The sequence below is a fragment of the Trichosurus vulpecula genome, chromosome 8 (assembly GCF_011100635.1).
Source record: "Trichosurus vulpecula isolate mTriVul1 chromosome 8, mTriVul1.pri, whole genome shotgun sequence".
In the NCBI taxonomy this organism is placed as follows: Eukaryota; Metazoa; Chordata; class Mammalia; order Diprotodontia; family Phalangeridae; genus Trichosurus; species Trichosurus vulpecula.
The window spans coordinates 256,576,066-256,597,352 of NC_050580.1; the positions used below are offsets into that span (position 1 = coordinate 256,576,066).

Here is a 21,287-nt window from a genome sequence, read left to right on the forward strand (position 1 = left end):
CCATTCTTAAACCTGTATCTTCTTTTCTTACTGATGTTCTGTAATTTTGCTAATCCTCAGCCCTCATTCTCCAGCCCCACCCCTCCAAACACGTACCCCCAAGACATCCCCATCCCAAAAGGTGATATCATCTCCAATTTTTCCAAGAAAACTCAGTTCATCCAACTTGACCTTCTTTAGCCACAGCTTAAAACCTATACATTTTCACCCGTTCTCTGCTCTGGTCTCTGAGGAAGAAGTGACCTTTCTTATGAAGGCTAGCCCTTTTATATTATCCTTGATCCCAGCCCCTCCTGTCTCTCCCACTAGCTTACTTAGTCAAATCATTCCCTCTCTCTCTCATTTTCAGTCTTTTCTACTGGCTTCCCCTCTGCCTGTAAACATGACCAGATCTGTCTAAATCCTTAAAACATTATTATTTTATCTTGCCATTTCTTCAAGCTGTCATCCCACGTGTATCTTCCCCTTATTAAAGGAATCATAAGAGAATCATTGCCTGTTTCCTCACAACTCATTAACTTCTGGCTTTTAACCCTAACTACTCTAATGAAACTTTCTTGTTGAAGATTTCAAATGATTTTTTTAAATTACTAAGTCTAGCGACCTTTTCTCAGTTGTTAACCTCTCTGCATCTTTTGACAAAGTTGATTACTGTGCAATTTTGGATACTCTTCCCTTGATTCTAAGACACAGTGCTTTCTCCTAGTACTCGTAGCTGCCTGACTGTTTTTCAGCTTTCTTTCCTGGTTGATCTGTCTCCTGTAACCTAAGTTTGGGTATCTCAACAAGACTCTATTCTAAGTTCTCTTTTCTTCCCTTGTACACTCTGTCCTTTCATGATCTCTTCAGTTTCCAAGGATGCAGTTATTTCTACATCTGGATGTCCTACACCTATCTGGATGTCCAGCATTAATTTCTCTCCTAAATTCTAGTTCCTAATATAGCCACCTGCCTGTTAAATATCTACTCTTAAATGTCCCATTGGCATATTAAACACATTTGTCTAAAATGGAACTGATCAGTCCCCTGCCCCTTCCCAGAACTACTCCTCCAAACTTCCTTATTTCTGTCAAGATAACTATCGTCCTCCAAGGTGCATCATCTTAGGAGAGTCTTTGACTCTTTCTTTTCCCTGATTCACTCTCTGTCCTCATATCCACAAAATTGCCAAACCTTATCAATTCATCTGCAACATATTTCATTATCTGTCTTTGTATCTCTGTTCACAAGGCCATTACTCTAGTTCAGGTCCTTCCTAATTGTTGTCCCTGCTTCTAGTCTTTTCCCATTGTAAACTATCCTCCAAATAGAGCTGACAAAATGAATCTTTCCTAAGGTGTAAGTCTGACCTGTTATGCACTGTTGGGGGGAAAAAATACCCAACAACTTCATTTGTCTTTATCCTGTTGTCTCTAGAATAATATACAAACTCCTCAGCTTACTGTTTAGCACCCTCTACAATCTGGTTCCAGTGTTCCTTTCCAGATTATTTGATATTACTCCATTTAGCACAGTCTAGGTTCCAGCCAGTCCACAGTCAAGACGAAGGCAAAATACTTCTACAGTCTTATAAAAGGTTTTGTCCTCCAGAAGATTATAATAATAGTTATAAAAACCTCCTCATCATGTTTAAGTCTTTTTCAGTGCGTACTTGTGAGTGTTTTATGTTTTATGCATTTCTTTACTCCTAAACTGTCAGGGGGAAAGTTCCAGGCAAACTGGACTGCCATGATGGTCTTTGTATTTGACATGACAGTTTTCCCCTCTGTCTGGAACACATTACTTCTTCAGAGGATCAGAGAGTTAGAGCTAGAGGGGAACTTGGAAGCTATCAAGTCCACCTCCCTCCCTTTTTATAGATGAGCAAATTGGGGCACAAAGAAGTCAAGTGATTTGCCCATGGTCATACAGTCAGTAAGTGTCTGAGCTGAGATTTGAATCCAGATCTTCTTGACTCCATTTTGTACCCTAACTACTATACCACTGCCAGTTTTCATCTCCACCCATCAAAATCCTTATCTTCCTACAAGAATATCCCTTGTCAAGAGCTGGCTGTAATATTTCCACCACCATACCAGTTATTAATGCTCCATCACTCTTTAAATCACCTTGTCTTATACCTGTGTACGTGTTGTATACCCTAGTAGAATGTAAAATCCTTAAAGACAAGGACTTTTTCATTTTTATCTTTAGTAGATGCTTTAGTAAATGTTTGTTGGAGTCAGTTGAATTGAGGTGGTCCTGAAAAGTTAATTATTCATTAAGACAACAAACATTTATTGAACTTAATATTTTCAAGGGTCTGTGTTTAGTGATGGGCACATAAAGATGGAATGAGAAAAAGTCCATGCCCTTGAGGAACTTACAGTCTAGTGGGGGAAATTAAATAAGAACATAAATCATCTTAACAAAAGGTAGTATATATAAGTATATGGATTGGATACAATGAAAACTTTCTTTGAGATTCAGAGAGGAAGGGATAGTTTCCAGGTGGAATGATCAGAGGTTTTATGGAGAGAGGGGCAATTGAGTTGGGCCTTGAAGGGCAGGATTTCAACAAGCAGAGATGGGAGTGGGTGTCCAGCCCAGGCATGAGCCGAAGGACAGGAGGTAAGAGAGAGCAAAATAAGACTGGGAGAGAGTGTGTAGCACAAATTTGATGAGAGTTGTGTGAGAAATAGCTGAAAAGGTAGGTTGGAACTAGATTGTGGAGAGCCTTGAATGCCAAGCCAAGGAGTCCTTTAAATGCAAAAGGAAAATGATTTCGGCAAAGATTGAAAGGAGAGAATGGGTGTGGGTAATAATGAGGGTTCATACTTAAGTAGTCTTAGTGAATGTAGAGAGGAAAAGACAGATTCAAAAGATCCTGCAGGAATGGAATAGAAGGAACTCAGCAGCAGTTTGAGATCTAAGGAAAAGAGAAGCATCAAAGATAAACCCACTACTATAAACATCAAGATCAGGTGGTACTACAAATGAAATCATGAAGTCAGAAAGAGGAGCAGGTTTGGAAGGAATGAGCTTGGTTTTGGACATGTTGAATTTCGGGTACTGGTGGAATATCTGAGGGAAATGTCTTATGGTAGTACAGATAAGGATTTGAAACTTGGAAGAGAATTTGGGAATAGGAGTAATTTGTATGAAATTGCTAAAGGAAAGAGAGTGTAAGGTAAAAGATGAAAAGAGGGCCAAAGACAGAACCTTGGAGAACATTTTAAGGAGTCAGGAGGATGAGGAGACAGAAAAATGTTAAGGAACACAACCAGAAGAGTTTTGCTTGTGGACGACAAGGTGTTCTGGGGGAAAGACTGTTCAAAAGTAGCAAAAGCTCCTCAGAGTTTAGGGAGAATGACTGAAAAAAATGGATTGGTCATTGGTGTTGTTTGAGGGAACATTTTCATAGAGCAGTGGGGCCAGATGGCTTGTTAAGCAAAGGAAGGGCTGAGGGAAAAATTGTAGTGAAGAATTTGAGGTAACGTTTCCAAAAAACTTAGCAGTGAAAGAGAGAAAAATAGGATGGTAGTTAGACGGTCTAGAAGAGTGAAGAGAAAACCTTTTTTTTTAGGTTTAGAGACCTGAACCATGTATGTAGGCAAATGGAAGGAATCAGTGGCAATGAAGAAATGGAAGAGGCATAAGAGAAGTTGTGACTGCCAAAGCAAAGACCTGGAGAAAATGGGAGAGGATGAGATTAAGGACAAAGGTAGAGAAACTATCCTTTGTGAGGAGCAGGAGTTCTGTGAATAGAGGAAGGGGAAAAAGAGAGGGCAGTTAGAAGGATAAACTTTCAAGAACTGAGGGAATTCATGTCGCATGGCCTCAATATCAGTGAAATTTTTTAAAAAAGGCTCAACTTTTAAGTATTAGGACACTATGGGGGAAGAGAGGAGAGATGAAAAGGTTGGGAATAATTGCTGTGGGAAATAAGAGAGGAGTATAGAAGAAATGTCAAACAACAGCGAGACCCCAGCTGAACTTGTCTACTGCAGTATTCAACATCCATTAGCAAATATGAATAAGGACTTGTGGGAAGGGTGGCTAAGAGAATATAACATGGTAGCTGGCGAGACTTTAAAGGAACAGACCATAGGCTGTGGATGGAATTTAGGAAAGGCAGTGTTGGGGAGAGAGAAATGAGAGGATAAGGATGGGTCAGGAAGCCAGAGGTCATAATAAAGGTCAAGAGTTATTTTGGTGTGAACAAGGGGGCATGGGAGGTGGCATAACTACTTTCTAATTTACCTGTTTTATGAAAGCAGCTTTTTGCATGTCCGGTTTTCTTAAAGATGGGAAAAGCACATCCGTATTTTAAGAGTTATGAGTAATCAACCAAAAATGCTCTTTGCTTTCTGTTCCAGTGTTTGTACCAGTGAAGATTATAACTCCTGAAACAATTCTTTGTGAATAGTTTCTTTCATGGAGTATTCGTTATTGGGGTATATTTTCTTTAATTCACATTTGGTCTTTAAATGTTTCAGACAACAGCAGCCAGAACAGATAGCACATCTACATGAAAAGCCAACTACAGGTGCAGATGCACTTGAAATTGATCCAGGTATCACTTTTGTTTTTATTACCTTCTGATAACATTTGTTAGCTATTTAGACGTACGTACGTGTGTGTGTGTGTGTGTGTGTGTGTGTGTGTGTGTGTGTGTGTGTGAGAGAGAGAGAGAGAGAGAGATTGATCAGTGGTGTCAAAAGAAATGATCACTGCATGTTGACTCAGAAAACACAGATTAACATGATGTTGTACTACATTTTCAGTTATTTTGTTAAACATTTCCCAATTATATTTTAATCTGGTTATCATTTTGACACTTGATGCAGAGCTCTTTGTCATTTCTTTTATTTGGGATTGAAGGAAGAGACAAGTATATGTTGCTTTTTTTACTTCTCATATGGGTCACAATGGCCAACAAATCTATTATCTGGTAAGCAGTGACTAAATTCTCCTGACTTAACTAGTCTGGTATTTTAACAGCAATATTTGTTGCCAGGCCCATACCTAAAACTTTTCCACCTTGGTGTAGAGCTTGTCAAAGCTTATGCTTCACAGGCATAGCCTTTAAGAATTCAGGTTCACTTCTATGCCACAATGAAGCATCTGAGTAGGATTCTTGTTTTTTTTTTTTTAATTGCTTTATTATCCCCCAGAAAATGTTCTAATTCTTTTTTTTTTTTGTCTCTGACTGCCATAAATATGGAGTCTTTTTGTAATTCTCTGATTTTAGGAGGCAGGGAATCTAAAGCATTCCTAATGCTAGCAGTAGAAATGAATCTTTTGTGAAAGAAACTAGATATCTAGATGGTATCCTCAATTTATATTCAAATATTTAAAAGATGCACCTGCAACTTTAAAAATTACCTTTTCTCTAGTATTTTATACTTACAAGTTATATTCTAGTTCATTGCAAGTTTTGTTACAGTAATGAATTCATTTTTATAACATTCTACAGAGTTAGTTGAGAGCAGAATAATTCCATTTTACTATTGGAAAAATTGAGTCTCAAACAGATGAGTCAAAGCAATACTCAATTTCAAAATTCAGATTGGATTGTATATTGGCATTCCATACTTTATTAATTGAACAAGTTTTGATTTAATTGGACATACTGAGCCAGTTTTTGGCAGTAAGGTGTTAGGAAGTGAATAAAGAAAAAATTTGCATAACTGAATATTAATTAGATCTCTAAGAGCATATATTTTAGGGAGTTTGTTGCTTAATTGATTGTCTAGAAATAACCAAGTACTGTATTTAACTCCTTAATAGGTGACGATATGACTGAAGAAGACATGCTTCAAGCTGCTATGAATATGTCTTTGGAAAATGTTAGTAATAATTTGAAGACTGAAGGAAAAAAATAGCAAAGCAACTTTTTAAAAGAATATCAAAATATTCGTATTCCTCAACATTGACTTCTTGTGCAGATATATCCTATACAGAGCTCATTTCAGAAATACATCAGAGTAGCACTGTTCAGAAAAAAGTAGGGGGAGGTGGCTTGCAAATAAAAAGGATAGAAAAATGCGTAAAGTTTAGAACTAAAGACTATATCTTCCAAATACTAGCCGAAGAGGCATTCAGCAATTAAAGAAATAGGCAATAGTTTTCTAAATAATAACATTACTCTCTTTTTGGGGGTGGGCAATAACCTCTTAAATAGGAATTTTTAAAAAAACTATTTGCAGACCAACTGATAGGATCTAGCCACAGGTTTTTTCCAGCTCTGTTGAATAATCTGATTTCCTCCTGTCTCATAGTAGCTTGTTTCTTAGTGCCCCAAGTGGCTTTATTGCCAAGTTTTATTTGTCTGTAGTTAACAACAGGTATAATGTTTAATGGGGTGAATCGTTCTAGCCACAACTGTGTTTTGTGCGCTCTAGTTTTTTTTCCTTTATTTTTCGTTGTCTCTGACCTCAGTTTCTCTCCTATATAGTTTTCATTCCACCTTATTTGAAGTTAGCCTGTGATAGGAATAATTTCCTGTCGTTTTAATATGCCATAAAGGGCTCATATCCTGTGACTGATGCATTCCTGGATTGGAAGGGAACCCTTCAGAAGTGAGGTGTGGAGACAGAATATGCAGCTTGGGGAGAACAGAACTATTTTTCCAGGTGCTTTATGAATATCTTCTCTATTATGTCAAAATGTTACAGCTTTAGATGAACACCCCTGCGTTACACACCTCAATGTCAAGTTTCCTCTGTTACTAAGGAAAATGAGGGAAATAAAGTATGCAAGCTAGCTTGTGTTAATTGTAAGACTTAAGGTCCGAGATATATGTGTAATGAACTAAACTGGGCTACCTGGTTTAGATCATCCTGCAGCCTTTTATTGTGAATGGTGCTTTCTGTTTTACACAAATTTGAAATGTATGAAAATGTAGATAAATGCTGCTTTGCCTATATTCCATTTAACAGAAATATTTTCACCCATACAATAATCTTGGAACACATGAAAATAATTTACTTACTAAATTATATATAAAATTATGTTGTGACTTGAAACATACTATTTAGCTATAAATACAATGATAATTGGATTATTCAATAGCAAGTGAGGTTGTAAATAAAAAAAGGTTTTGTCAAACATCCTTTTATATGGTTCCCAAATGACTTTTTGTTTTATTGGAGTAGAATAGTGCTGTAATTTGGGTTGAGATTAACAGTGCCTTTTTGAAATAGGCATTTTGCTCCTGCCATCAGCCATTATTTGTTTTCATCTTCAGAATTTTTCAGAGTTAATATATTAAATAGGAATGTCCAAATTGCATCTCTGGAAACTAAAAATATCGTAGTATGTCATTAAAAAAATTATGGATGGCTATACTGATCAGGGAAAATTTTTTGCTCTGAGATATGTTGCTAGATGTCACTGAAAACATAGGAAATGCCTTTTATTGATGAAGTAATTTTTACTTGAGTGTGAATTTTTAAAAAAAATACCCATCTTGTGCCATATAAAATTTTCCAAAGTGAACCATATAGTAATAAGAAAAAGTTTTGGCTGCTAAGTCTTTTTAAGTATCTTTAATTTATAAAATAAAATTCTTGATTTTAGAATACAATAGTGGATAAATCTGGAAATATGCACAATTGTCCCTACAGTTTTGTATAATATTTCCATGTCTGTTTTCCATTGCCTTTTCTCTTTGAAAACCTACATTCAGCCCTTCATATATTTGAGTTAATGCTTTCTCTAACATAAAAACAGAGCTAACTGTTAAGATTGAAACAATTTTCTCTTATAGTTTCTTACATAATAAAAGCTCTTAATGGAAAATAAAACACAAGGCTTAAACCCTTGTAATGCCCAGATGAAACAGTTTTTAAAATAACACGTCAGCCTTAATTCTTGATGCTTTTTGTTGACTCAAGTTGGACCCTTAGGCCAGAAAGTTCAGACTGTATTCAGTTATGTCTACATTGAACATACCATATAAATTTTATATTCTAAAAAATAACTAGTGTATTGCCATCTTATCATGGAATATAGACATGGAATATAGATTTTTGATGGCTTAAATTCTAGTCATTCAGATTATATTCCTTAGTTCATATAATTTCAAAGATGGCTGCTCCATAATAATCCATCGTACAAAATAATTTGGCTGGAAGTCACACACCCCCGCCCCCACCTTCCTTCTTAATCTGGCATTTATACAGTGTGGTATAAAACTTGTGAATTTGTTTAAAATTTTAAACTGTATAAAAGTACACCAAATCCTGCCACTTTCTATAAGCATCTTGTACAGAAGTCAGATTCTACAACTTGACAGTAGCCATCCTGCTGAGATAAAGTTTCATTTGTGATGCTAATGTAGGGAACTACTGTAAATGTTCAAAACAGGATTTCTATTTTGGGTCAACAATTAGGAGAATATTAATGTTTAATATTTAAACAATATTTATTCTTATGTAAAATGAGTATTAAACAGGATTAACAAGGTACAGAAGAGTTTTGGTTGGATCTCCATAATATTAGTAATAAGTAATGACAAACTTGGAAATACCCATATAATGTGTATTTTCAGATAAGTGAATGACTTTTACATGGAAGGAGTACTGAGGAGATTTTTGTTTTAATTTGCAAGGAGTGATATTAAGATTAATGTATAAATAGTAAAAATTTGGAGACAGACTATATCTTAATGTGAAAAATTCAAAAAGGTAAAATTTACATTTTTGTTTAAAAAATATTAGGCAAATAGTTTTTTTTAATTCTTAAAACATTTTGTTTTATTAATGGAGATCCTTTTTTAAAGTAAACTGCCACATGGAGATTTTCCTAAATTAAGACTGTATATTGCTAAAAATCTAGTAAATCAATTAAAATAAAGTCAGATATATGTTTTAGTATCATAAAACAAAGCTTCTCATAGCTTAAATTTATGCCAAAACAAGAAACTAAAAATACAGCCTAACTTCTCCCTATCAGTACATTCAATGCTGTTTTAAAAATCATGTTCGTGCCAATTTCTGTAATATGAATATGTATTTATAGTTTTCGTATTGGCAGACAGGACCTGCCAGAATGCAGAGAAAAGCTTGATTAAGTGTGTTAAAAGAAAAAAAAAAGTGTAAAGTTTTTTTTTAATGCTTCCATTAGCTTGAAAAACAGTACATTGAAATAAGTTGTCACTTTAAAGAGAATATTTTTTAATCTGAATAAAACCTCTCTTTGCATTTGAAAGATCCCGTTTACTAATTTGCTACAAATGGATTGATTTCTGTATTTGGGCCTTCCTTAACATATGTACTTGCATTTATTTATGCACATATACACATTTTTTTTGCCTTCATTTGAAACAACATTTCCAAACACTTGCTTTACATTTCCTAGAATAAATAACATGATTTTGAAGTGATAAGCATTTTGATTGAAGAGGATCTAAATAAATGGGAAGGAAAAAGTAAATAAGAATCAGTTTCACTTATTTTTAGTTTAATTTTTAGATGAGTTTGGGTTTGTTTTTTGTTTTTTTTTTTTTTTTTAGAAAATTCATGCCTTGAAATATTTGCTACTGAGTTTTTTCAATCATGATTGCAAATGAAATTTTAAAGGCAGTTTTCATTTAATAGTGATTTAAATTCTTTGAGATTTAGAAACATTCCTGTAACTTTTAGAAGGGAAGGGTGGACCTGAAAAAATGTAATTTAGTGTTGTGGAATTGTTTTTGTTAATTTCCTTAAATATTCTTGCCCTAAAAACTGTAAGAAGACTATATTACTGGTATGATAAATTTTAATTTCATTGTAATTACTGTTTCTATACATTTAAAATGAAAAGTTTAACTTTCTTCATTCTGTTTTCAAGGTCTAAGTGGATTCCATCATCATTAATCCAAAATTTGATCTGCCTTTTAAAATTTTCCTGTACAAAGCCCTTGTAAATTCTTAATCTGGCTCTTCCAAAATGTGCTGTATCTTTTGAATGTTAATAGGTTCCCTTCTCACTTGGAAGTAGGCATGTTTAATTGGTGAAATAAAGGAAATATATCATGGTTTTTAAACTACCTGGGTCTTTTAGACAAAGCTATGGCAGGCATTAGCAAAATGTGTATGAAAGAATACTTTCTAGGCTTAATTGGTTAACAGTTACGTATGTCATTTTGAGAAACACTTACCAAATATGTTTCTGTCATCTTACACAGATCAAAGATGTGTGTTTCTGGGGGGATTTGTGAGGGTGTAGGTGTGTGAGCGCGTGCACACATGTGCAAGATAGCCTAATGTCTTATTTTTTGAAAGAGGAAAATATAAAAACTTGAAATGTGATTGATTTCTATACCACTGGATTACTAGGTTTTTGTAACTAACACTCTGTATAAATGGAAATTTTAAATGCAAAGAATTTAAGGAAAACATCATAAAAGCAAAACATTTTGTTTTGACCATGATAGAAATGCACTGTGACAGTGCTGTTTTCTCAGGGCCCAACTCTGCAGCCCTTTAGTGTGTACAACTCTATCTGATTTTATTTGGAAATATTAACACACAAAGGTTTTCATGTCTGGTCCTTAGGAAAGTCAGACTTCCAAAGCACTGTTTGAACATTAAGGATTCTATCTTATTTTGGTGGATGAACAACTAAGTTGTATTTTAAATATCAAAAGTTACTAAATAAAGATTACTCTGCTTTTTTATTTCTGTCTGTAATCTTTTTAACTTCGAAATCTGTTTACATGTCAGTTTTTAAAAACTTTGTTATTATGAACATCATACCTTTAATAATTTTTTTGTTTATCTTAATAACTTTTACAAACTAGTTTAATGGAACAGATTTCAGAAAACTGTATCTATGCAGAATTTAAATTCTCTATAGTACCTTAACTAGTGTCAAGTTGATACAAAATGTTAGAGAAAAGTTTAACAGTGATAAATACAAAGAACATCAAGATCATTAGAATTGGGTAGATATGAGAGAGGTGTCTCTCCATGAGTAATTCCTCCCATTTCTAGGTCAGACCAAGAAAGATGGCTTGGGGTGGGTTAATGACCAATCTCTAGTAAGAGAATTTAGAGGGTAAAAGGGAGAGGGCAGGGAAAGGAGCTAACTTTTTTTACGTTATGAGCCTTGTGCTAGATGTGCTTTTGGTAGGTTAATTATATTTCTACACTTGATCATTTACTATAGAGCAGATGTTCTTAGCCTTTTTTGTGTTATGGACCACTGTGGCAGTCTGATAAAGTCTGTGGAGCCCTCAGAATAATTTTTTTAATGCTTAAAATACACATATGCAAAAGAAATCAATTATATCGAAATACAATTATCAAAGTATAGGTTCACGGACCTCAGGATAAGATCTCTTGCTGTAAATCACATACACATTATAAAAGGTATGATTTCAGCTGACAAAATAGACTGTTTCATCATGGGAAGACAGTAGTGGTATCCCTACACAGGTCCTTTATATATCCAGGTTCTTTTTTTCTGCTTTCTACTGAAATTCTGAAATCCTTGTTTGCGTTTCAGTGTATGACCTGGTTAAGGGGTAGAGACAGCTTCTGGCACACCAGCAAGATTTACTTCCTATTTTTCAAAATTGTGATACGGCAATCCAACTGAGCCCTCAGTGTTGTGATTAGATCACTTCTAGATAATGGGGAAGATACAACATTTAGATAAGACACTTCCTCTTGAGGAGTTTAAATCTAATAGAGATTAAAACACCAACACTGATAGGTTGATATCGTAATGATCACATCATTGTGTATAATTCTCCAGGGCTCTGGGGGCTTTCCTCTAGGTCTGACATTCCTCAGGTGACTCTGGAGGAGAGAATGTGGTTGACAACTTTGCACAACTCTTCCTTGCAGAAATCCAAATCATACACAAGTCAAGACATCACCTTCAAGAGGTCATTGGTCTTCTTTGAGAACAAAACAAACATTAACAAACAAAAACAACTTTCCATCAATGCAATATTAGACTGTGTTATCTTACACTTTTGCTTCATGACCAGTCTGCTTCCTTTTCCAATTTCCTGTATCTTGTTTGTCACCTTCATATGCTATAACTAGAAAGATATTGCAATTTACTTATACCCAGTGTGAATCTCTCCATTTTGATTCTTCAGAGATTATAGAGTTCAATGATTTACAACCATATAGCCTCTCCAAAAGAATATTAGTGTTTTTAAATGATTTTCTTTCGGAGGAGGGAGGATGTCTGGAGGGTTGGGGAGAAGTTTAGAGTCATTGAAAGCCCTTTTTGCATCTGTAATCCAGTCCCCTTTTCCTCTTACTAATTGTAGGCCCAGGTACAAGGTGCAATCCCCACTTATGGCATAGGTGCTGATAGGCTGATTAAAGAGTTTGTGAGAATCTAGTTCACAGCATCTGAGTAACAGACAATGTCAAACTCACTCAGGAGCCATCCCCAGTGTAGTTTACCTGAACAAATGGGCACCCAGTCCCTGCTTGAAGACCTATAGGGAGAAGGAACCCACCACTTCTCAAAGCAGCCCACTCCACTTCTGAACAGCTCTCATTATTCGATCATTTTCCCTGAAATCAGACCCAAATTTGCCTCTTTGTACTCTGATCCAGCTCACAACCCACCCATTTCTGCCGTATGACTCACTATGTCCCACCCAAAATGAAAAGGTGGTGGAGTGGGGGGCAAGGGAAATAATCTATTCCACCTGAAACCTGAATCATAACGAGATATTCATTCACCTTAACACAGATATATCTTGAGCCTAAATTTATTCAGTGATAATATACCAAAGTACACATTCCATAGCGTGCCTTTTCTAGTAAGGATGGGATAGGACTTCATTTGGCCCCTTCTTTGTGCCAATTTGGTTTTCCAGAGGACTCCAGAAATAGCAAGCCTTTTTTTTTTGTTTACTTAATATTTTGTTTTCCAATTACATGTAAGAATAATTTTTAACATTTGTTTTTTAAGATTTTGAGTTCTAAATTCTCCCTCTCCCTTTCCTTCCCCCCCCCCGCCTTGAAAAAGCAAGCAATTCAATATAGGTTATACATATACAGTTATGTAAAACTTATTTCCCATACTAGTCATGTTGTGAAAAAAAAAATCCAACACCTAAGAAAAATAAAAAAAGAAAGTATGCTTCAATCTGCATTCAGACTCCATCAGTTCATTTTCTCGAGCTTTATAGTATTTTTCATCATAAGTCCTTCAGAATAGTCTTGGATCATTGTATTGCTAACAATAGCTAAGTCATTCGTAGTTGACCATCATATGGCATTGTTCTCCTGGTTGTGCTCACTTCACTCAGCATCAGTTCTTGTAAGTCTTTCCAGGTTTTTCTGAAATCCGAATTTTCTGAAATCTGAATTTTCTGAAATTCATTTTTTATTGCACAGTAGTACTTCATTGCCTTCATATACCACAACATTGACATGCATCCCCTCAATTTCCATTTTTTTGCCACCACAAAAAGAGCTGCTATAAATATTTTTGTACATGTGGATCCGTTCCCCTTTTTTATGATCTCTTTGGGATACAGACCCAGTAGTGGTATTGTTAGATCCAAGGGTAGGCACAGTTTCATAGCCCTTTGTGCTTAGTTCCAAATTGCTCTCTAGAATGGTTAGATCAGTTCCTTCTTATTTGATATTAAAAATCTTTTTTTGAGCTCCTCCAAGAATTCTTTTTTGGGCCTGAAACCAATTCACATTTTTTCTCCAAGGCTTTGGATATACTGGTTTTGACATTGTTGTAGTCTGAATTTGTGTTTTGTTCTTCCCCGTCACCATAGTAACTTTCTAAGATCAGATCGTTTTGTTGTTGTTTGCTCATTTTTCTAGCCTATTTCTTGACTTTTAACTTTATGTTAAAGTTGGGCTCTGGTCCTGGGGTGAGGGGGCACTGTCCCAAGCTTCAGCTTTTTTGTGCAGCTGTTTTTATAGGTAATTCTGGGGCCTGTAAGTTTTTTGTTCTTCCAAAGTGGTATGATCCAAGGAGATGTGTGTCAACTACTCTCCTGGCCTGTGCTCTGGTCTATGAGCAACCACAAGCACTCTTTTCCCCCCTGGAACTGTGCTCAGAGTCCCTGCTCCTCTGCAGCTGCATGCTCTGGTGTGCTAGTACTCCTCCTTACCCTGGGAGCACCACCCAGGACTGAGGCCAGCATCTACATATGGACAATGCAACAAAGTCCTGCATGCAGTGGCATCAAAAGGACCACTGTAAATCTCCCTCTGACCCTCTTACCATCTGTAGGTTGAGAGTTCCAGAAGCTGATTCAGTTGCCCCCAAGGCCTGCTGTTGAATTGCTGAGGCTTGCCCTGAGGTTGGCTTGCTGGGGTGTTGCCTGCTCTGCACTGTGCCCCACTGTCACTGTGGTGTGACAGATCTCTCCTGCCAACATTCTAAGTTGTCCTGTGCTGAAAAACTGTTTCACTCTGTATTTCTATGAGTTCTACTGCTCCAGAATTCTTTTTTGAGGCATTATTTAAAGTTGTTTGGAGAGGAATTTGAGAGAGTTCATAGTCCCTACCTTTCTGCACTATCTTGGCTCTGCCACAGATTGATCCGTAAGGCTTTCTTAAGGTATGAGGTAGAATATTATGTTTATACATGCAAGTGTTTATAGGAATCCAACGGGAATGTCTTTTTTTAGTCTTTTTAAAAACTTCAATCCATTTTGAACTTTAAAAAGACAAAACAAGGATTCAATATAAAACTATGAATTTCCATTTCACAGTTTACTTTTTCTGAAAAAATCATGTAATAAATCCTACACATCCGTGATGAAGGGGTTGTCTTTGAAGGACACAGGGATCATTTTCAAAGCTACCCTGCTTTTTCAGACCAAAAAAAAAAAAAAGGTTTTCTTTTGCTCTGCTGGGCACTTTTTTCCTCCTTCCCTCCTCACCCCACTCTAAAGAATGCTACCATTAGACACAAACATGTATATGTATAAAACTATACTACAGACCTTATCAGTTCTTTCTCTGAATATGGATAGCATCTTCCTTCATAAGTCCTTTGTAGCTGATTTTAGTATTATACTCGGAATGACTTAGTTATTCAAAGTTGTTCTTAAAACAATATTGCTGTTACTGTATACAGTGTTCTCTTGGTTCTGCTCATTTCACACTTAGTTATTTCATGCAAGTCTTTCCAGGTTTTTTTTTAAATCAACCCACTCATCATTTCTTATAGCACAGTAGTATCCCATCACAATCATATACTGTATCTTTTTTAGCTATTCCTCAGTTGATGGGCATCCCCTCAATTTCTAGTTCTTTGTCACCACAAAGAGATCGGCTATAAATATTTTAGAACAAGTTATTTTCCTTTTTCCCTAATTCCATTGAGGAACAGATCTAAGAGTAGTATTTCTGGGTCAGAGGTTATACACAGTTTTATAACTTCGGGCATAATTCCAGATTACTCTCCAAAATGGTTGGATCAGTTCACAGTTCCACCAACAATGAATTAGTGTCTCAATTTTTCTACATCCCCTCCAACATTTATTACTTCCTCCTTCTCTATCATTTTAGCCAAATTGATAGGTGTAAGATGACATCTCAAAGATGTTTTAATTTTTAATTTTCTAATCAATAGTGATTTAGAGCATTTTTTCATTTGACTATATATAGTTTTTATTTCTTCATTGAAAAACTGTCTGTTCATAACCTTTGACCATTTATCAATTGGGGAATGACTTGTATTCTTGTAAATTTGACAAAGTTCTTTATATACTTGTAATATGAGACCCCTATCTGAGGAACTGTCTATGAAAATTTTCTTCCAATTTTGTTTTCCTTCTGATCTTTGCTGCATTGGTTTTATGGGAATTTCTTGAAGAGGGGTACTTGCTTTTAATTGAAGGTAAGCTATTCAAAACATTTGTGAGATTTCAGTACATGTTTAGGGGACCTGGGATGCCCAGTTTAATTGGAACATAATATGAAATGAAATGTTGAAAAAGTAGAGTGATGCCACATTGTGGACAACCTTGAATGCTAAATAGAGAAGTACATAGAAAGCAATAAAGCATCCCTGAAGATTTTTGAACAGAGGAATGATATGACCAGAGCTATTTATAAGAATTATAAATTTATAAGATTATAATTTATATATTACAACATATATAAATTATAATTTATAAGATTATTTTGGCAGTGTTATAAATTGTAGATTCTTTCCCATTAGACTTTATGCTTCTTCAGGGCAGGTTCTTAGTTTTGTTTTTTGCCTTTCTTTTTATCCCTGGCACTTAGCACAAAACCTTGAACATAGAAAGAACTTAATACGTAATTGTTATGGTGTTCAAAATGAAAGGAGTGGAGGATGTTTTGTAAGGAGGTTCCTACAGTAGTCTGGGCAAGTGGTAATGAAGACTTACTTATACTAGCTTGCTTGCTTTGGAAATAGATGGGAAATGGGACTCTGAACCCTTGGTAACTAAATCCCTGGTAACATGGGGTACAAGAAGGGCTAGTTTTAGGGAAGAAGACATCTATATGCTTTCCATCTGTAAGACTGTTCTCAGGATAGATTACAGCTCCTCGAAGTCTCATTCTCCTATAGTCCACTGCTTCCCCAAATTAATAGCTGATAGCTGAAGGAAGAAGAAAACATGAGGTCACAGAGTTGTCCAGAGTCAGGGTAAAAGCATACTTTATTTAATTTACCGAACTGCCATTCTCTCATTAGCATGTCATGTGTTACTTTGTGTTGTTTCCTTAATCCCCTTGTTTTTTGATTGAGTTAGAGCTACAGAGGACAATTGGAAGCAAGGAAGAGAAGGTGAGAGATGGAACAGAAGGAAAGTTTTTAGATTTTTGAGTTTTTCTCACGCGCGCGCACACACACACACACGGTATGACTATTGTTCCTTCCACCCACCCAACCCCCAGGTTCATGCAATGCAGCAGTCTTGGGGTCAGCCATTTCTGACTCTGTGAACCTGGGGAGATCTCTCAGTACTGAAGGCAACTCTCTTAATCCTATAAACTGCAGAGCTAGCTGTTACTGATCTGCACTGGTAAAAGTTTTCCTCATCAGAAATTGCAGGTCTGATTAAAAAAAAATCACTTCTCTATTGACTGAGGCCTTGTCAAGTAAACAAATCATTACACTGCCCTGCCTGAGAATTCTTGCTTTAGTCCACACAAATGTTTCACCATTCTGCTGAGTAGCCGTAACATGCTTCACTATTAGTCCTCCGAAGTCTTGGTCTTTCACTGTCATTGCTCAGAGTTCTGAAGACTTTCAAGACTGTTTCATTTACGTTATTGTGTTTATAGTGTAAACTGTCCTGGTTCTTAGACTTCACTTTCCATCAGTTCATATGAGTCTTCCCAAATTTCTCTAAATTCTTCATATTTGTCATTTCTTATGTGCAATAATATTTTATTAACCATAATGTGTTCAGCAATTTCCCCAATAAAAACATGTGTTTTTGTACATAAAAATGAGGAAAGGTAACAGTAAAATTGTCCAATGATCAACTGTGAATGACTTAGCTCTTCTCAGCAATACAGTGATCCAAGACAATTCCAAAGGATGCACGATGAAAAATGCTATCCACTTCCAGAGAAAGAATTGTTGGAGTCTGAATAGAGTTCGAAGTATACTTTCTTTCCATCTTTTGGTGGGGTTTTTTTTGGTCTGTTTTTTTTTTCCATAACACGACTAATATGGAAATAGGTTTTGCATGATTGCACATGTATAGCCTATATCAAACTGCTTACCAACAAAGGGAAGGGACAAGAAAAGGAGGGAAGGAGAAAATTTGGAACTCAAAAAAAATTTTAAATGTCTAAAATTGTTTTTACATGTATTTGGGGGAAAAATAAAATAATATTCAAAAGAAAAGCTCTCCTGATTCAGGAGGTCAGTGGTTCTGATGAGGTTGGTGGGAAGAAGAAAGGTGGATTTGAATTCCAGAAGATTTTAATGGCTATGGAAGATATTGCCTTTCTTACACAATATATTAATTTTGACCACTACCATATGCTTATAAACAACATTTATGACTGTTAAAAAAGACCGTATAAGCCAGCTCACAATTTATATAACACTGTAGAGTCTATACTGAATAGAGAGACACAAGTATAATGAATATGCGAAGAACTCCAAAGCACATGGCTTAGAAGACCCAAGATAATTCATATTACAGAAAAACTAGATAACGAAGCTTTCCTGGAGAGAATACCTAATCAACAGAAAATCCCAACTGGAGTGAAACATTTGAACAAGACAACATTAAAATAATTTCAATCACAACTCACACTTTAGTGAAAATCTAAAAACTCAAAGGAAGCTCCCTTTAAATAAAGCAAACCTCTAATTTCCCACAGTGGTTGTTTCAAAAATGGCAAGTTTCCTCATCCAGGAAAAAAAACCAAACTTTTGCTCCATTTCAAGCTATCGTATCCTTTTCCTTCATAACCAAACTAGAAAAAAGCAAAACACATTCATTGCCTCCACTTTATCATCTCAACATATTTCAATCCTTTATAATTTTGCTTCTATCTGTACAACTCATGTGAAACTATTCTCTCCAGGGTCACCAATGATTTCTTCGTTGCTAGATCTAATGGCCTTTTCTCGGTCCTTATCCTTCACTACTTGGCAGTGTTTAGCTCTTTTGATCACCTCTTCTGGATGCTCTCTCCTAAACTTTTGTCGTTTAGCTCTGTTATATTCCCTTCCTATTTGATCACTCAGTCTCCTTCTCAGGATCATCATCCATGTCCTACTCTACAAAGGTCTGTCCTTGACCTTCTCTATATTGTCTCTGGTGACTAGCTTTGATGAGTTCGATTGTCATTTCTATGCAGATGATATTTATCTAGTCCTCATCTTTCTTCTGAGCTCCAGGCCCGTATCTCAAACTATTAATATTTCAGAGGATCAGAAACTGACTATCCAAATATCTGATATTCAGAACTGATACTTTGTGCAACTCTGCCTCACTTAAATCCAATTCATGCACAAGTCAAAACATTGCCTCATGTTGTCTTTGGTCTTAATTAGAACAGAACATGGTCTGCATTAGAGCGTAGAAAAAATACAAGAATTAGAATTTTCATGTTCTATATCTAGATAGCTACAAGATAGACAGATGATGTATAGAAACATCACTCATAGATATCAAACTCAACCTGTCTAAAGTAGGTCATACCTCTGTGGAAGAAACTGAACTAGCTTCTTTTTGTCCCCTGGATAAACTTCAAAAACATCTGTTGAGCATTTAAAACCCTTGACAATACAGACAATTGAACTCATGGAAACTGAGTTCACCAAGAAAGACAATATGTAGAGAGAACCCAGGACAAAACCCTGGAGAACAAGATGTGGATGATGGTTCTACAAAGAAGATTAAGCAGTGATTAGGCAGACAAAAGGTGTTATATCAGTTTGACTCATATAGTCCCGGCCCCCTAAAGTGCAAGTATGCCAAAACTAATAAACCTAGAGACTAGGTATTAACCCCTTTCAGCCTTTTGGTGTATTGGCACAAATAGAATTAAATTCCTTACTTTGCTGCCTCCCTTCCTTATTAGGCAATTTAGAAAATACCCTTACTTTAGATAAATAACAAGAAATTGTTATCATGCTGTCCCTTTATCTAAAATTCTATATGACTTTGAGCCCTGAGGGTCTCTGGGCCTTTGATGAAGCATGAATGCTCTCCCATATTGTCTTGCCCACTGTAGGCATGGAAGCCACACATCACAAGTATCCCTGCTAGGAGTTGTCTTTCTCCCCTTATAAGTAGCAGTAAGGTTGATTAAAGCTATCTTTGTGTGGGCTGCTGCTATCCAAATATAGGAAGAATAGACATTAAATCTGAGCTTTATTGCAGATTAATGGAGAGTGAGTACCTTTTAAAGACCCTAGGGACTATATCCTATTAATACACAATATCTGACAATCAAAATAGATACTTTGTGCAATTCTGCCTCACTTAAGTCTAATTTACACACAAGTCAAAACATCACCTCATGATGTCATTGGTCCCCTTTGAAAATGAAGGAGAAACAACAATCAGAATGGAACATGGTCAGCATAGAGTCTAGGAAAAAAAGAAAATACAAGAATTAAAATTTGTCATGTTCTACATCTAGAGAGCTAGATGATAGAAAGATGATCAATGATGGATAGATTATAGGTAATGATGGATGGATGGATAGATAAATAATAGATGATTGATAGATAAGGTAGGTAAGTGGATGGATAGATAATAAATGATAGGTAGATGATGGATAGATAATAGATGATGGATAGATAGATAAGGTAGGTAAGTGGATGATAGATACGTAGTATGATACAATGGAAAAGATCTGGGTTTGGAACTAAAGGACTTGGGTTTAAGCAGGTTCTGCCACTTACTACTTCTATGACCTTACGTAACTGACCTCTGGTCAGTTTCCTCGTCTGTAGAGTGGTGTAGTGGGAACAACTGTATCTCTGAAGTTCAGATCATGTGTTCTATGCTTATTTCTTGCACAACCTTGACCAAGTCACTTAACTTTCCTGGGCCTCAGTTTCCCCATCTCTCTGTTGTGTTTTCCCTGGCATCCTTTAAGTCTCAGCTAAAATCCCACCTTCTACAGGAAGCTTTTCTCCATCCCTCTTAATTCTAGTGTCTTCGCTCTAGTGGTTATTCTTGATTTATCCTGTCTATAACTTGTTTGTACATAGTTATGTGTTGTCTCCCCCATTAGACTGTGAACCCCTTGAGAGTAGGGGCTGTCTTTTGCCTCCCTTTGTATCCCTAGTACTTAGCACAGTGCCTGACCCATAGGAAATACTTAATAAACATTTATTGACTGACTGACTGATTAAAAGGAGAGAGGTTGGATTATATGCTCTTTAAGATACCTTCACACTTTAAATCTGTGAAATTATGAAAGGGGTGCCATCTTATAATAGATTAATGACCGTATTCGAGTCATGGAACTGCCTTTGTTCAGATTCAGTACTCACCAAGCAACTGTCTAATTTGGTTTCCCAAGTAAACTTTCTTATCATGAAGAGGATGTACTGACTGGCAGATACAAATATTTTGGTCCATTTGGCAGTTCTTTTTCATAATATATATTAGCCTACTGACAGTTTATAAATAAAATTTCCTGTGTATGTTTCCTTTTTTTACCCTAGGCTAACTAGAAAGAGAGATATGAAGGGTCTTATCTAAAATACCAAGAAATATGAAGCTATTGCATTCCAGCTGGAAACTTACCCATGAAATTTTGGGAAAAGAAAAAGACAATTTCTTTGCTGATTTTAGGGGTAAATGTAAAAAAAAGACAATTAATATGGAATACTTGCAGTTGATCTAG

General features: G+C 35.9%; 1 protein-coding gene across 2 annotated transcripts in view; it reads left to right on the plus strand.

Moving 5' to 3' along the window:
- ATXN3 (ataxin 3) overlaps window positions 1-10,648 on the plus strand; it is a 33,001-nt gene extending 22,353 nt beyond the window's left edge. For both annotated transcript variants that reach the window (XM_036734891.1, XM_036734892.1), the window contains exons 10-12: window positions 4,479-4,555; window positions 5,773-5,831; window positions 6,511-10,648. In XM_036734891.1, the coding sequence (XP_036590786.1) occupies window positions 4,479-4,555; window positions 5,773-5,831; window positions 6,511-6,567 (193 nt within the window). In that variant the 3' untranslated portion in view covers window positions 6,568-10,648. The remainder of the gene's footprint in view (window positions 1-4,478; window positions 4,556-5,772; window positions 5,832-6,510) is intronic.
- The last annotated feature ends 10,639 nt before the right edge of the window (window positions 10,649-21,287 follow it).